Source organism: Elephas maximus, chromosome 7 (assembly GCF_024166365.1).
Source record: "Elephas maximus indicus isolate mEleMax1 chromosome 7, mEleMax1 primary haplotype, whole genome shotgun sequence".
NCBI lineage: Eukaryota > Metazoa > Chordata > Mammalia > Proboscidea > Elephantidae > Elephas > Elephas maximus.
Window position 1 is genome coordinate 67,519,060 of NC_064825.1, and position 16,993 is coordinate 67,536,052.

A 16,993-nucleotide genomic window follows, 5' to 3' on the forward strand; every position below is an offset into this window, starting at 1 on the left:
TTCCCCAGTTGGCTAGAGTGATGCTACTCAAAGCACTAGTCTGTGACACAATGAATACAGAAACTGAGAGTAAGCAATAGAAACCTTCAGATCAATCTGATACTGCCACACATCCAAGTGTGCGATCATATTTCTAGCAATTCACTTTTGTTGTATCCAGAAGTATCAAGCCATATGGGTTAGAGATTTTGAAAGAGAACATAAAACCTGGTCTTTCATTTGGCAGTTACTCAAAAAGTTAAACATAGGATTACCATGTGACCTCCCAATCCCACTCCTAGGTATATACCCAAAGAGTTGAAATCAGGAGTTCAAATACTTTTACACCTATGTTCATTGCAGCGTTATTTACAATAGCCCTAAAGGTAGAAGCAACTCAAATGTCCGTCAACAGATGAAACCCAAAAAACCAAACCCACTGCCATCGAGTCAATCCTGGCTTATCGCGCCCCCATAGGGTTCCCAAGGCTGTAAATCTCTACAGAAGCCGTCTGCCACCTCTTTGCCTGTGGAGCCGCTAGTGGTTTCAAACAGCTGACCTTTTGGTTAGCAGGTGATTGCTTTAACCACTGCACCACCAGGGCTTCTTAACAAATGAATGAATAATCAAAATGTGGTATATCCATTCAGTGGTATATTATTCAGCCGTAAAGATAAATGAAATTCTGAAATATTCTACCACACAGATGAACCTTGAAAACCTCATGCTAAGTGAAATAAGCCAGACACGATGGGACAAATATTATATGATTCTGTTTATATGAACTATCTAAAATAGGCAAATGCATAGACCAAAAATAGATTAGTGGGTTAGAAAATTAGCTGGGGATGAGAGGGAGTAGGGAGTTATTACTTAATGGATACAGAGGTTCCGTTTGGGTTGATTAAAAAGTTTTGGAAATAGGTAGTGATGATCGTTGCACAACATTGTGAATATAATTAATGCCACTGAACCGTACATTTAAAAATGGTTAAAATGGCAAATTTTATGTTCAACGTATTTTACCACAGTAAAAAAATAATTAAAAAAAAAAAAAACCTGGTCATTCACCACAGACAGTTTGAGGAGCCCAGAGCTCACAGAAGTCCCGCTGGTCGCGTCCTTACTCCTGCGGAGCCAGTGAGGTGGTCCTGCTGTCAGGAAATAGAGAGGAGATACCCCCTGATCCCCAGGGCAACATAGGCCTTCACACTGATCTTTGGGGTGGGCTTCAAAGACCCCATTATCCCTTGAGACAAGTTCTCCATTACCTGGTTTTCTTGTGACCTCTCAAAGAAGTCCCAGTCTACTTTCTGGTATTGTCCAATGGTGATTCTGGGGTGGTTTCCATCAAGTTGGGAAGGGCGTGTGGGAGACCCAATGCTGATTTTCTTAATGGTGCATTAATTTCATTTTTCTTAATGAAGTCATTGTCTCAGAATGGGAATGAGGTTGCAATGGGAGACAGGAGCCCTTTGGCCCATAATGAAAGGGAAGACTAAGTATAGCCTTCATCCTGGCTCCCCCAGCCAGGTGGCCTGGATCATGCCCTGTGCTAGTAGAACAACCGAGGAGGCTGCAACTGCGCAGACATGTTTTGGCGCCACCCCCAGCAACCTCACAGCCCTCTGCATGCTTCAGTGATTGCTATCTAAGTCAGGACTGCTCAGAAGCTTGGTGGCACAAAGCGCTTATTAGCTAAATGGTTAATAAGGTCTCATTAGGGACAAGTTTTAAAGCCCCAGAGAATACAGTCTCAATCTCTGCTAACTCAGGGAACGCAATGATTGCTTGTGAGTATCATGGCACCACCATGTCTTTCTGGGAGAGCACTGTGGGGGCAGTTCACACCTGGGCCAAAAGAGACAGCACCCAAGGGGCAGGGTGGGCAGGGAGCTGCCTGCTGGCATTACTGAGGGTAAACCTGGGCTCATCTTCCTTCCCTCTATTTTTTATTTTCAAATAAACATAGGAAGGACTTTGCATTCCCCAGGCCGTGTCTGAGGGGCCAGTGTTGGGGGCCTCACTAGAGGGTAGAACATCAGGCAAACAATAGCATATTGTCTGGAGCCAATGCACCTGAAACTTTCTTGGAGACTGGAGCCAAGTTTCTTGGCATTTCCATTGTCGTTGTGTGCTGTCGAGTCAATTCTGACTCATAGCGACTCATAGTGATCTGGATAATGGCAGAGCCTGTGCTTGGAGGCGGAATCCTAGCCTTTCCCAGGCTGGGCTAGCTTGGAGGCAGGATGGGAGGGAGTGCCTGGCCAGCTGCTACTGGGAAGTGGCAGGCTTTGGGAAGTCTGACGAGGTCCCCATCTGTCTGCATGTGCGGAGCAGACCCTCTCCAGCAGCCTGCAGCCACATTTCCTTTGATCCCCAGGAGCCACACGCATGATCAGGAGTGACTGATCCCAAATTGTTTTTCGTGTTGAGGTTTCCTTAGGGAGACACGGAGTGATGTCTTCTGGGTCTTGTTATTCTCTCCAGCCCACTTGGCGTCCCTTTTCCCGCTCCTCCCTCTTTAGTGCCTGTGCTTTGCAGGAATCTGACAAGTTGGCCTGGGTTCCTGAGGATGGGAGCTGCGGCCTTGCTGTCCCCTAAGCTTGCTGCTGCATATTTGAGGCTTTCTCTTATCAGCTTTGATGTGGCCTTGATGTGACCTCCCAAAAATAGTCTTGGGTTTAGATTGAGGGTGTTATTTCGTCCACATAACCAAACCCCAAAACCAAACCCAGAGCTGTTGAGTCGATTCCAACTCATAAACCCTATAGGACAGAGTAGAACTGCCCCATAGGGTTGTCAAGGCTGTAATCTTTATGCAAGCACACTGCCACATCTTTCTCCCAAGGAGCGGCTGGTAGGTTCAAATCACCGACCTTTCGCTTAGCAGCTAAGTGCTTTAACCACTGCACCACCAGGACTCCTTTGTCCACAAATAAGTTACTGTTATTTATTGTCATGATCACTCTCAACCTTTGCCCAGAGGCCCTTTGGCCTAAATTACTTCTTTCTCTGGCCACATCTCCCAGAAGCTGGATTTGGAAGGTGGGAAGACGGAGCAGGGGTCCTGGATCAGGAGTAGGGTTTACAGAATCTCATACAGTACATGTTTGCCTCCCCTATGAAGAGACTGCAGCATTGCCTGGGTGGGCTTTCAGAGCTTGTGGGGAAAAGAAGAGTAAGCTGGAGTTTGCTCTGAGGGGTGTAGGTAGGATTGGCCATGCTGTATTTGGGCTTCACCGGCCACTTGACAGATAGGTAGGGATCCAGGTATTTGAAGGTGGGCATCACCATGCCCTCAGGAGCACAGGCTGCTACCATCCACTAGATGGTGCTCCCTGGGCCCATGTGGGACGGCTGCCTGCCTCACCGTGAGCCGACCCAACCTTGCACCATCTCTGGGCACCTCTGCAGAGCTCCCCCCTTCTCCCTTCACCAGCCCAGCGTGGGCTGGCCACTAGTTCCCATTCCGGGCACTGCTTTTGTTTGCAAGGTGACAGGCCTGTGGCCCTGGACTAGAGGGACTCAGAGTAAACGTAGACATCACTCCCCAAAGACACAGGAGCTGCAGAGCAGGTGGGGCATGCCGAATTCAGTGGGGAAAGGGAGAAGAGAGTCAACTCCATCTTGACCCAGCCCCTGCTAAATGCCAGGCAAGTGCACACGTTTCCTTACCCTGGCCTTACCACAAATCTGTGAGGAACCAGAGCTGGGAAGTCAGAGGCTTTGGGCCAGGTCGCAGAGCTAGTATGTGGTAAAGCTGGGTTCAAACCCTCCCCCAAATCCTCTAAAGAGGACGGGTCTCTGAAGGAACCAGTTGCCATCGAGTGGATTCCAAGTCATGGTGACCCCATGTGTGTTAGAGTAGAACTGTGCTCCATAGGGTTTTCAATGGCTGATTTTTCAGAAATAATACGCCAGGCCTTTCTTCGGAGACGCCTCTAGGTGGACTTGAACCTCCAACCTCTTGGTTTGCAACCCATTGCGTTAATCATTTGCACAACCCAGTGACTTCCTCTGCTGGAGGCCGGCTGCTAATTTATCCTCCCGTCTGTGAGCTCTTGGTTTCTTACTCTTTCTCTCCGTTGCTTGAGTTCTCCTTTCTCTCCTCTCAGGTTTTTAGAAGACCGTGACTGCATAGTTTGCAGCAGAGGCTGTTTTTCTGTTTACTGGCCTGAGCAGCACAAGCCACCCCAGCCCCTGATGAGAGGAGCCATATGCAGGCTGGGGCTTAGGAGACCTGCGTATAGTCCTGAATCTTGTATTTATTTGTTGAGTCACCTTGAGTAGACCCCTTTCTCTCTCTGGGATTTGTTTAGCCCACTGTAAAATGAGAGTCTCAATGTACTCCTGAAGGCCTCATACTCCCAGTGGAGTAGCTCTGGGAGTGACCTGGTTCACCCAGGCCACAGGGTTCCATTCCTTCCTTTTCTCCAACTCACGCATGCCCATCACCTGCCCTTGGCTGCTGCAACCTCTCCTGGGACTTTAGGTGCTCCTTGCATTTGAGTGTGGAGCCCTCTTCCACACCCACCATGTCTGTGTTTTCCTCTTCTCTGTGCTAACTGGCCTCTACCTTTGTTTCTGTCTCTCTGCCTCTGCTCTTGGTTAGCTGACGGTAGGGAAAGTGTCCAGTGGAATAGGGGCTGCAGCTGAAGTCCTGGTCAATCTGTATATGAATGATCACAGACCTAAGACCCAGGCCATCTCTCCAGACCTGGTAAGGACGTGCACCCTTCGGCTTCACCCATAGACACCACCTCTGGCCTCCCAGAGAGGATGCCCAGCCTCAGAGGCTTCCCTTCTTTCTCATGGGACAAGCAGGGCAGAGGGACCCGAGGATGGGAGAACAGAAGTTATTCAGAGGCTGGGTTTCCTTAAGACGAATCTCATTCAGGTATTTGGGGTTAGATCCGTGTGGGCCTTTGCACAAGGCAGAGTATCTTCTCTGAAGCCCAGGGCTCTGGAGAATGGCTCACCACAGAGGTCTGGGTAAGGCCATCAGACATTCTTTGCCTTCATGACTGAGAATTAAATAATGAAAAAAATACCTTTTTTCTTTGAATTCTTTTCTCCAACTTAAGCTGCTTGCTGCCATTACCAGAGACTTGGGTTGACAATTCTTTTGGTTTACTTTAGGCACCTTGCCCTATAATCAGCCACCTGAACCCCTGCCCCAGCCTGCCCCCTCCCTCAGTTGAATTTGGGAATTTGGCTGGCAGACTGACAGTACTGGTGGGCTGTAGGACACAACCTTTTCTGTTTTTGCAGCTCTTTTGGACGATTTTGCTGCCAGTAGCTCTCCTTGCCTGGCCTGTCACTGCAGGAGGGCAAGAATGTGTTAGACACTCTCAGCAGGGCCTCACTCTGGACCCAGGCAACACTTAACCAGTGGGAGCCATTCCTGGAAAGACAGTCCCTAGGCAGACATGTTTGGAACTGATGTTCCACTGCGTTAGACCAGGAGGCATCACTCTCCACCCAAAGCTATAGCCCTCTCTGGCCCTCCTTGCTGCCAGCCGGTCTGTCTGGAAGTCAGTTTAACAGCAGCTCCTGCAGGGATGCATCTGTGTTGGGAGCATGTCCTCCCAGGCCTTACTCTCTGCTGCAGCAAACTGAAGATCCATAAGGTCCCTATGATTCAGTATGGAATTTCTAAAAGCCTAGGCCAAGAATTTGAAGATGAGGGTATAAGCCCTAACACATTGCTCTCCTCTCCCCACACCCATCAGGATAGTATGCGAAAGGTGTGCCCCCTGAACCTGGGTGGCAGTGACACCTGTTACTTCTGTAAGAAGCGTGTGTATGTGATGGAGCGACTGAGCGCAGAGGGCCACTTTTTCCACCGCGAGTGTTTCCGCTGCAGCATCTGTGCCACCACTTTGCGTCTGGCCGCCTACGCCTTCGACTGTGATGAAGGTAATCCCAGGGACCAGAGTAGTATTCACCTCTGGCCTCAGCCTCTGACACGACCTTGGCCTGGGTTCCTGTTCCTCTGTAGGCCCTGGGACGCCCAGTGTATCCCAGGGAGTATGATGTCAGGAGCTGCTCAGGGAAATTAGGAGCTCCTGCTAGAGAGAGGGGCCACCGGTGTAGGCAGGGGTCCTGAGGGGAGGCAGAAGCTGTCAGTACCTGTGGCAGACCAGGCACTGGTAAGCACCTACTATGTGCTGAGTGCTTTATGTACATTTTCTCATGTAGCCTCACCACCTCTCATTGCCCCTGTGTGGCTAAGAAAACCAAACCTGATAACCTACCTAATGGGCTCAGCACCTCAGCAAGCGTGTAATAAAACCCATTGCTATTGAGTCGATTCCAACTCATAGCGGACCCTATAGGATGGAGTAGAACTGCCCCCATTGAGTTTCCAAGGAGCGCCTGGTAGATTCAACCTGCCAACCTTTTGGTTAGCAGCCTTAGCTCTTAATCGCTATGCCACCAGGGCTTCCAGCATATAATAAGAGTATAACAAAGGTGGCATATTATTATTTTTATTATTTACAAAGTATGTAGTATTAAAAATAACCCTAATAGTAACTCCCTTCTGATAGGTGGCCTATTGCAGATCATTGATGAAAGAAGCGCGCTCATTGGAATGAATTATGGTTTTCTAAGTTTCAGGACTTGATATTTGCACTTTCATAATGATGAACAGTGCAACCTGATGGTTACAATCACATAGCTTCAAACTAAACTGCCTGGGTCCAAATGCAGACTGTACCACTTACTAGCCATGGAACTTTGAGTAAGTTACTTAACCTCTTGGTCCGTAAGTTTCCCCATCTGTAAAATGAGGACCATAGTACGATTTAGCGTACAAGGTTGTCGTGAGGATTGATGAGTTAATGCATGTGAAGCATTTAGACTAGTATCTGGTATATAGTAGGTCCTACATAAGTTGTTGCTATTATTATCATTATTACTGTCACTATTGTTGATATTATAACCACGAGTAAGGAAGGCTTTTCTGGAGGGTACCCAGTGGTCTGGAAAGTAGCCAGGTTCCCAGTGTGTGCCCCCCCAGGCCTTTTCTCCCCATCGCTGCTGCCATTTGTTCTCAGCTTTTCCAAGCCTCAGGGATCCCAGAAAGGTATGGTGTTGCTGCTCAGGGCCGTCCATTTGGCTGCCTGGCACTGGTCTCATGACGAAGCATGACCTCAGTTTTGTTTGGGGATTATCTGAGGATTTCACCCCATCCCAGGAGTCCCCCTTGTCCTACTGCTGCGTCTCAGTGCCACTTCTTTAAGGCAGGTGACAGAAACCATCTCCCAAGGTTGAAACTGTCCTGAGCTTATTTTCATTATTGGCCTTTTCTGATCCAGACAGTGGTGGCCACCTGGCTTAAGTCTGCTGCACCTCTGGTTTACAGGAGAACAATCTTTTGTGTATGTGTGTCTTTCTCTTTTTACAGGCAAATTTTACTGCAAACCTCATTTCATTCACTGTAAAACCAATAATAAACAACGGAAGAGACGGGCAGAGTTGAAGCAGCAAAGAGAGGTAAGTTCTGTGTTAAAGTGCTGGAGAATCAGGGAAGTGGAAAAGGTTCTCAAGAGTCCCTCAAAAAATTAGACTAAATTGTTTGGCTACGACATATCCAACAAGGGTCTAATCTCTAATATCTGTAGAATAGCTCAACACCTCAATAACAAAAAGACAAATAATCTGATTAAAAACAGGCAAAGGATATGGACAAACATTTCACCAAAGAAGACATTTCAGGTGGCTAACAGACACATGAGGAAATGCTCACAGTCACTAGCCATTAAAGAAATGCAAATCAAAACTACATTGAGATGCCATCTCACCCTGATATTACTGGCACTAGTAAAAAACAGAAAATAACAAATATTGGAAAAGTTACAGGGAGATTGGAACTCTCATGTACTACTGGTGGGAATGTCAAATGGTATAACCATTATGGAAAATGATATGGCACCGCCTTAGAAAGCCAGAAATAGAAACACCATACAATCCAGCAATCCCACTGCTAGGAATATATCCTAGAAAAATAAGGGCCGTCACATGAATAGACATGTGCACACCCATGTTCTCTGCAGCATTGTTCACATTAGCAAAAAGGTGGAAACAACTTAAGTGCCCATTAACAGATGAATGGATAGACAAATCATGATATATCCGCAAAATATCTCAATACATGGATAAATCTGGAGGGCATTATACTGAGTGAAATAACTCAGTCACAAAAGGACAAATATTGTATGAGATCACTATTATCAAAAACTCAAGAAAAGGTTTACACGGTAAAAAAATCATCAAAAAACAATCTTTTGCGGTTACAAGAGAAGGAGGGGTTGGGGAGGGAAAATCACTAACTCGATTAGCAGAAAAGTGTTAACTTTGGTGAAAGGAAAGACAACACACAATATAGGAAAAGTGAGCACAACTTGACCAAGGCAAAGCCATAGAAGCTTCCCAGACACATCCAAATTCTTTGAGGGACCAAGTTACTGGGGCTGAGCGCTGACAGCTGAGGGCTGAGGGCTGAGGACCATGATCTTGGGGGACATTTAGATCAACTGGCATAACATAGTTCATTAAAAAAAAAAATGTTCTGCATCCTACTTTGGTGAACAGCACCTAGAGTCTTAAAAGCTTGTGAGCAGCCATCAAAAATACATCTATTGGCCCCATCACGTTCAGAGCAAAGGAGAATGAAGAAAATCAAAGACGCAAGGAAAATATCGGTCCAAAGAACTAATGGACCACGTAAACCACAGCCTCCACCAGACTGAGCCCAGAAGAAGTAGATGGTGCCCGGGTACCACTACCAACTGCTCTGACAGGGATCACAATAGAGGGTTCTGGACAGAGTGAGAGAAAAATGTAGAACAAAATTCAAATTCACAAAAAAAGACCAGACTTACTGTTCTGATAGACATTGGAGGGATTCCCGAAACTATGGCCCTGGGACACCCTGCTAACTCAGAAGCGAAGCCACTCCCAAAGTTCACCTTTCAGCCAAAGATTAGACAGGTGTATAAAACAAACAATAACACATGTGAGGAGTGTGCTTCTTAGTTCAATCAAGTATAGGAGACCAAATGGGCAACACATGTGCAAAAGCAAAGACAGAAGGCAGGAAGGGACAGGAAAACTGGACAAATGGACCCAGGGAACCTAGCGCGTGAGGGGGAAAAAGGGAGAGTGCTGACACATTGCAGTGATTGCAACCAATAACTAAAAAATAGCACGAAACAATTTGTGTATGAATTTTTGAATGAGAAACTAATTTGCACTATGTAAACTTTCAGCTAAACCACAATTAAAAAAAAATAGGCCAATTTTTTGGCCCTGGAGGGGCTGAGACTCAGATAAAGAAGAGAGTCTCTGCTTCCTGGTGTGGATGGTCCCTCTACCTTAGTCTGTTCAGCTGACCTCTGGTGTTTGTCCCATTTCAGAGGCCAGCTCCCAGGTGAGTGGTTGTGCAGGTTTCTCATGAGAAGCTGAGAAGAGCTTTCCCATGCGCCAGGGATAGAAAGATATCTTCAGCCACGTGAAAGCCATGTGGCATGTCTGTGGCTAGGACCCACCTGACCACAGGGATACCTATTATGGGGTTCCAAGTCCTTTCCGCAGGCTTCAGAGTGTCAGCAAAGTGACCAGCCCACTGAATTTATAGATGACTTGTGATAGCACCCCCCTCTGGCACCTCTTAGCAGATACCCTTCTCTGCTGCTTGATTGACCATCCACCATCTGCAAGAACCCATAACTTAAAACATTTTTTTGATTATACAGTAATATAGACTCAGTGTACAAAAATGGGAAAACAAATGAAAATATGTAATAAAGAAGGAAGGTTGAATCACCTATAATCACTCTATCCTGAGAAATCCGTAATTAACATTTTGTAGCATTTCCTTCCAGACTTTTTCCTGTAAGAATATATATTCAACCTAGTTTGAATCCTCTGATATCTACAGTCTTGTATCTTATTTTTTTCCACTAACAGTCTATCAAGAGAAGCTTCCAATGACATTAAAAATTCTATTAGAGCATAATTTTTAATGCCTGTAAAAGATTCTATTTTATGGATGATATTTTATTTAACTACTCCTGTATTATTAGACCTTTATGTTGTTTAATATTTTTAGATTACAACTATTTCTTGCAGTAAGCATCTTATATCTTTATCCATTTTCAAATAACTTACCCAGGATATATCATTAGAGGTAGGATTGCCAGGTCATCAGGCATGCATGTTTTGAAGGCTCGTGAGCCCTGTGGTCAATTTACTCACCACGGAAGTTGTGACCTTATTCAGTACTCCCTTCAGCAGTGAATGACAGGCTGAGATTATTTGGGGGGTGGAGGGCTGGCTGCAAAACGCAGAGTCTACGAAGTTCAATTTGTATTGGCCCTCTTTTCAGCTTTGTTGAAGGAGCCTTCTGTGTCAATCAGGGACTAAATGCCTTCATTTTGATCTCATTCTCAGGAGGAGACGTGGAAAGAGCCGGAAGCCCCTCATCGAGATACTCCCACTGAAAGTTCTTGCGCAGCCGTAGCCATTGGCACCCCCGAAGGCAGCCCCCCAGGTATCACCACTTCCTTCTTTAGGAATGTGCTAAGCCAGCTTCTCAGGGTGCCCAGGGATCTGCTTGACATTCCCTCAAGCCTCCTTAGCTGGATGCGGGGGCTCCTGCGCCACGCTGGCCTCCATATCAGGGACAATGCTTACAACTACTGCTACACATACGAGCTCCTGAGCCTTGGGCTGCCACTCCTCTGGGCATTCTCTGAGGTCCTGGGCACCATGTACCAGGAGGCTGAGGCTTCCCTCGAGAGCATCCGAAACTGCCTGCTCAGGTGCTTCCCAGTCAAGTTCTACTGAAGCGCCGGGTGTGCCCCAGAGTGCCTTAACATTTCCAGGGTGGAGATGACAATGCATCGGTAGTTTTCCAAAGCTCTGGCATGGAAACCTAGCATTTCGTAGCCAGTTAGCTCAAAGCCAAAGAGATTCACATTGTCACTTCCGCATAGCCTTGTCAGGGCCAGCATCTGTTCCTGAGGCTAGGACCAGGGCCGACATGAAGGATGTTTTCTACAGCTTTGTACTTTTTTATACCAAACCGAGCCATATTTCTGGGTTTACATTTCAATTTTTAACTTTTAATAAGCCAAGACAGAACATTTGTTTCCTATGTTAATATTTCTAAACACGGGTATGAAATTTATAACTGGTGTTACATACCCCTTCGACATGGCTGTGAGTTGTGATAGTCACGAGTACCAAGTTAATGCTTTGGGGTTTTATTTAAAAAAAAAAAAAAAAGTGAATGCGCCATCTCTGACAAGTGCCTTTAAATGTATGAACCTGGATATCACTTGTCAACAGGTGGCAAATTTTGCAACACAAAAGCTTTATTATATTAGAAGAGCGTAGACAGGCAGAGAAGAATTGAACCTAAAAAGCATGTGCTGTCATCTGTCCTCCCAAAAGGAGGAGGATTGTTTGCTCCCTTGTTTTGATGTAAAATAATAGCTTAAAGGATTGTTTTTTAATACCAAGTCACAGGCAAATGGCATAGAACCACAGGGTTTGAACCAGATTGCCACAAACATACATTTTCCCTTCCCACTAATGAGCATTGCAGTGAAAGCCCATGGGCATTTGATGACTGGGAGCCCCGTCAAACTGATGCAATGCTGAAGAGGAGCTAGGTCAGCTGGTGGCATTTTAGCCCCTGGGCTCTGTGTCAGGTCCCCAGCCCTGGCTGCAGGTTCAGCCAAGGCCACTCAGGGTCCACAATGGCCTGACTGAGCAAAAGGATCTGCCCTCTCCCACCACCTCCTTTGCAACTGAGGGTGTTTGTTAGCACTTCAGGGAAGAGTGGCCTGCCCAGTGAACATCGCCACAAACATCCTGACTGCTGGGCGGCTTGACTGCCATGAATATTGGTTCAAAACAGAAACCATTTCACCTTGCCCTACAACAGGCACGTGTCTGTCCTCCAGTGAGCAGCCTCACCATGTCTTAACTTACAGGGGAGGCTGGGAGTTGAAGTTGTTTATTGACTGATTCAAAGGAAATATGCCATATTAAGGGCAAAATCAGGCATTGGGCCTACCAGCATTCTCCACTGTATCTGGGAGGGTTCTCAGCTCTCCCCACTCTGCCTGGATGTGTGCAGTGGCAGGGTCTGGTTGAATAATAGAAAGGCCGATAAGAAAGACCTCTACAGCCTTCAGTATATCCAGAGTTGCTGGGCCCGAGGTAGCTCCATATGGTCGTTATCACTAGAGGTTTCCTCAGGCATCAGTGAGAACAGAGTCTTGTGTGTGGAGCCTGGTGTGTGTTTGGAGGCACAGCTCCTGAGAGCTTTCAGAGGGTGAGTTTCTGCAGGGTGGGAAGAAAAAGGGGGCATTTCTACACTGTGCTGAAGTCCTTGGGAAAAACGGGCTGACCGTGGCCAGGATGGTGGAAACTGGTGCCTCTGGCCTTGTTGGAACCATTCTCCGTCTGATGCTTGCATTATGTTTTTGCCCAGATTTTCATGTCCAGCGTGGTGGGGGAGCCCCGGCCTCAGTTTATGTTTGATTATAGAATGTAAACTCTCGAGGTCATGATATTAACACATACACTGCTCACCATAATTATTGTTATTATTGTCAGCTCAGGATGGGCTGAGATGCTTGTCGAATGTTCTATGAAGCCAGAGTTAGAATCTCTCAGAATATCATTTATGTCCAAGACGAGACTGGTTTGCATTACTATGGTGGGATGGGGTGTTCCTGTCAGAACCCTGAGATGTTTGTATGCTCCGAGACCTTGAACCTTCCTGGTAGGCAGCACCAAAATGCAAGGGTAAGTCCCTGGGGACAAACCTCTGTACACCTCCATAACATATTCAAGAATGAATTTGAAACACTGGGGTAAAATTGGGGCAAAGAGGATATCACGGACAGGAGTTTCTGAGGGTGCTTACAGCTCTGAGTGGAGGAGTGTGGACTGTTAGCATTCACAAGCTGTGTGCCTACTCTTGTAAATAAGTAGTTGTCACTACCAGAAAGGTTCATCTCTCCTAAGCAAGCAGTAACTTGTTTGGGGACGTTTCCCTTTTTTTAATGGTTACTTTATTTTCAACTCCTGTGCCTTCTCATGTTGTCAGCCATTTCTCTTTTTTTTCTCCCAGCCTAAGTTCTTCCTTCTGTCTTTCTCTCTCTTTCCAACCTTACACTGTGGCTGTCAGTTCATTTCAGCCTTCCAGTGCTGCACCCACTTTTTGGCTGACACACTTCTGCTCTGAGGTAACTGGTTTCTTTGCCAATTTTCAGAAAGTGTTATTAACCCCTGACCCGCTTTCTGTGCCCCCCGTCCTCCCCGCAGCTGGTAGTACTGGTTGCGCTAACTGTGAGTGTCTTGCATACTAATGGACTCATTTGGTGGCATGGTCATTTAACAACATGGATGGTGTTCAGCGTGAAAACTGTTTCTGATTCCATCTCCCTCTGAGCCAGCATCCTCATCCACACCCCAAGTACATAGCTGCCCCTTTTCTGTTCTCCGGGCTGCCTGCATGCTTCCCAGTCACATTTATGAAGCCATTTGCCTTCTTGGGAGGGTTAACTCTGCCTGATTGTGAGACAGTTCCAAAGAGAAGGCTATGTCATTTTTAAAGGTACACTTCAGACTAGAGACCTTGAAAAAGCACACTGACACAGCATCTTCTTAAATTCAGTTCTAACAAAGATTACTAATCAAAACCATAGGTGATTCTTTTGGGAGAGATTTAGAAAAGAACAAAATAAAAAAGATACTACAAGGCTTCATCCCAGGCTCCACCCGTGCTCTGTATTTTGAATACACACTCACGATTATTCTGGCAAGTCCTTTCTCTGCTGCGGACTACACTGTAGATCCAAGAGTTTTGCTGTGGCTCTTTTCATCTCCCTTGACTCATAAAGCCCCAGGTGATGGTGAAGCTTCAACTACAGCAATCATCCTCACAGGAAGGCGTGTCATTAAGAAATGAGGCAGCTCAGCCTCAGGCCTGGAGTGGCCAATTTAACTGCCCCTCTAGCTCTGCTCAAAAGACATTTTCCAGTTGACTCCTTCACCTGGAGCAGCAGAACCACCAAGTGCTCTTAAAGAGAGACAACACCCCAAGTACAACGGAGCTGTTGTAGGCCAGGCCTCGTGGTCTCAGGCCGCAGTTGGTGTCTGTCCCGCATGCGGCCCCAAGCCATCCTGGCCTCTCAGCCTGGCTGCACAGCCCTGCATGCGTCACCCCTTGCTGCATTGGTGCAGATCCTGGCCAGTAAGAAGTCGTTGCTCTTGTCTTATCTTCTCTTGCAGAGTCTCCTTCCCTTTATAGAATGTCAACCAAAGACTGTCCTCCTCCCCTTTCAGCCTCCTCTTTAACTAGCCTCCCCTGTCTCATCACAACGCATGTGTGTGACCTCTGGTTATCATTTACAGTGCCACACGGAACCCTGTATTTTGCACACAGCAAACAATGTGTAGCTTTATTTATGGTATTTGATGCTGTAAATGAAAATAAATATGGTTCTTTATAAAGCTCATTGTTTCCTCTCTTCTTTGCCATGGAAGCTTCTAAAATCTCAAACCTAGGGATTGGTTTAGGGGATCAGTCTTCCCTAAACTGCTGGCAGGACTTGCACTTGTGGTGACATGGGGCTCTCTGGGGCTATGCTGGAGCACTTTGGAAAAAAATATTACCCAGGGGTAATATTTGGAAAATATCACCAATGCTCCTGGGCCAGGCTTTGGGGTCTCTTTCTTGAAAGCTCATTGCACTTTTCTGCTCTGGATGCTGGGCGTAGCTGGGTAAGGGCCAGTGGCACCTCAGCTTTAGGAACAGACTGCATTGACAACTATTTGCATCCATGTCTCCCTACGCATCCCAAGCAATGGACCAATAGGAGAGATTTACTTATGAATTTTACACTATCTGAGGTTCTTAGATAGCAAAGGTTGCTTTTGAAAATTTTATGCTGGACCAGCTGAGTAGTAGGTAAAAGGTAAGGAAGAGAGACTGGGCATTTGTTTCCAGATTCTATGAACAAGGTGCCTGTGCTCTTCCAGAGGGAGAGCCTTTTGAGATCCTAAGAGACACTACTGCTCAAAGGTTTAGGTCATTCAGTGTCTTATACTGTTAGGCCTGTCCACAGGGCCACTCTGCGTACAGTACCCTTGGCAGGCTTCAGCCCAGCTCCAGGATGTGTTTAAGGAAGGAATTTGGAGTCTCACTTGGCTAGCCTGAGCTGTGCCAAAGAAGTCTGCTTTTTCCTGCACTGATCCTCAGCCTCCCTACAGCAAGGTGCCTGCCATTATCAGGCTGGATGTAGCTGGAATTCTGACACTGGTATGACAAGTCACCTCTGACCTTTTGAGGACCCTCAGACTTCCAAATAGGTGTTTCTGGGGCCCTGGGCCTATGAGCCCAGCTGCTGGCACCTGGATCTGCCTTCAGAGCTGCCTCAGGTCATGACCAAGGATCCTGTACTTATTCCCTTCCCAGAAAGGAAGAGTATTAGGGACTAGAAGTGAAGAACTGGGTTGGGCAAATGGCTTATTCATTAATTATTCAACAAATATTTGAATTATTATTCAAACATTACTCTAGATCCTAGGAATACAGCTGTGAACCAGAGTTCCTGTTCCTTGTAGCTTGGAGAATATCTATCTCAGTGTTGCTATGCTAAACCTGATTTGTTTTTTCATTTGTACATGCACTCATATTTACTGAGTGTCTACTCTGAGCTGGATATACAGCAGGAAACAAAACAGACAAAATCCCCACCTGATGGAGCTTACATTTTGGTTTTGATTTTTTTTATTTGAAGTTGGATTAAAGCATCATTTCCCAAAGTGTGCCAACAGAATAGTAGCCTCAAGAGGCGCTTCATGAATAACATGAATAAAGGGTTCCATAGTCACAAATTTTGAGAAATGTTTCGTGCTAATTTTGCCAGTTCCTTCCAAACCCTGGAGAAGATTAACAAAATCCATTAGTGTGTTGAAGCCTCTGATGAGTTTTCTAAAGAAGCTTAATTAATTTTGTGAACACCAGCTTTCCCATACCTATTTGAAGTTGGATTTTTTTTCTTTTGCATATTATATTCTACACAAACAGTGTTCAGTAGACTATTCTTTTTTTCCAAAAACATTAAAGACTTAAAATTAAAAAAGTAAAATAATAGAATTAAATCTTTATTAGATAATGGGGTAATAACTTTTTAAGTTTTAAGACCTATAACAGAAAAAAATTACATGGGAAACCATGACACAAATCTGACTATATATATTTTTAAACTTATGTATAATAATAAAAATGAAAATAAATAGGCAATCAGACCAGGGGGTGGGGGTGTGGATCTGCATTACATGTGATAACAAAGAAGTTTATTGCTATGATAATTTAAAAGTTTATTCAAATCAGATGTCCCCAACCACCTGGCACAATGTAGGTGATCAGTTAATACTTATCAATTACAAATCCAATGATAAATAGACAAAGGCTATAAACAAACAGGTCACACTCAAGCAAATTTAAAAAATAAACTCTAGGAGTGACACTGCAGAAAATGGTAGAGTAGGAAGCTGCAAGGGTCAATCCCTCCACCAAAACAATCATGAAACTGGAAAAAGAAATATCAGAATCACCTATTTCAGAACTCTGGAACCTTATCAGATGTTTACAGCAACCAGGGGAGTGCTTGATGAAGGGAGAGGTTTCTGAAGCTTGGTCATCGAGCAGCATGTATGAACAAACTACCATCTCCCATTCCTCCCTGCCGTGACCATGAGGATGGTGGCCCACATTCCTGAAGCATCTGGCTGGTACCAGGGAAGGAAGTAAGAACCTTGCCCTAAAAAATTGGGAGATATGCATTTTGGTTGATCTGACAATTCCCTTAGGGACTAGCACAGATATTCACTTTGTTTTGGACCCCTTGGGCTGAGTGGTTTCCCTGGCAGCAGCTACTGGAAGATTTAAGAGGCAGGTCCTTTTTGTTGTTGGTT

General features: G+C 45.7%; 1 protein-coding gene across 8 annotated transcripts in view; it reads left to right on the forward strand.

Annotated features, from left to right (window-relative positions):
• MICAL2 (microtubule associated monooxygenase, calponin and LIM domain containing 2) overlaps positions 1-16,993 on the forward strand; it is a 250,516-nt gene that overhangs the window by 161,406 nt on the left and 72,117 nt on the right. For 4 of the 8 annotated variants that reach the window (XM_049890391.1, XM_049890393.1, XM_049890394.1 and 1 more), the window contains 4 exons: positions 4,596-4,703; positions 5,716-5,902; positions 7,395-7,483; positions 10,442-10,541. In XM_049890391.1, the coding sequence (XP_049746348.1) occupies positions 4,596-4,703; positions 5,716-5,902; positions 7,395-7,483; positions 10,442-10,541 (484 nt within the window). Of the gene's footprint in view, positions 1-4,595; positions 4,704-5,715; positions 5,903-7,394; positions 7,484-10,441; positions 15,821-16,993 lie in introns of those variants that run through there. The other 4 variants (XM_049890398.1, XM_049890397.1, XM_049890396.1 and 1 more) reach the window with 4 other exon arrangements.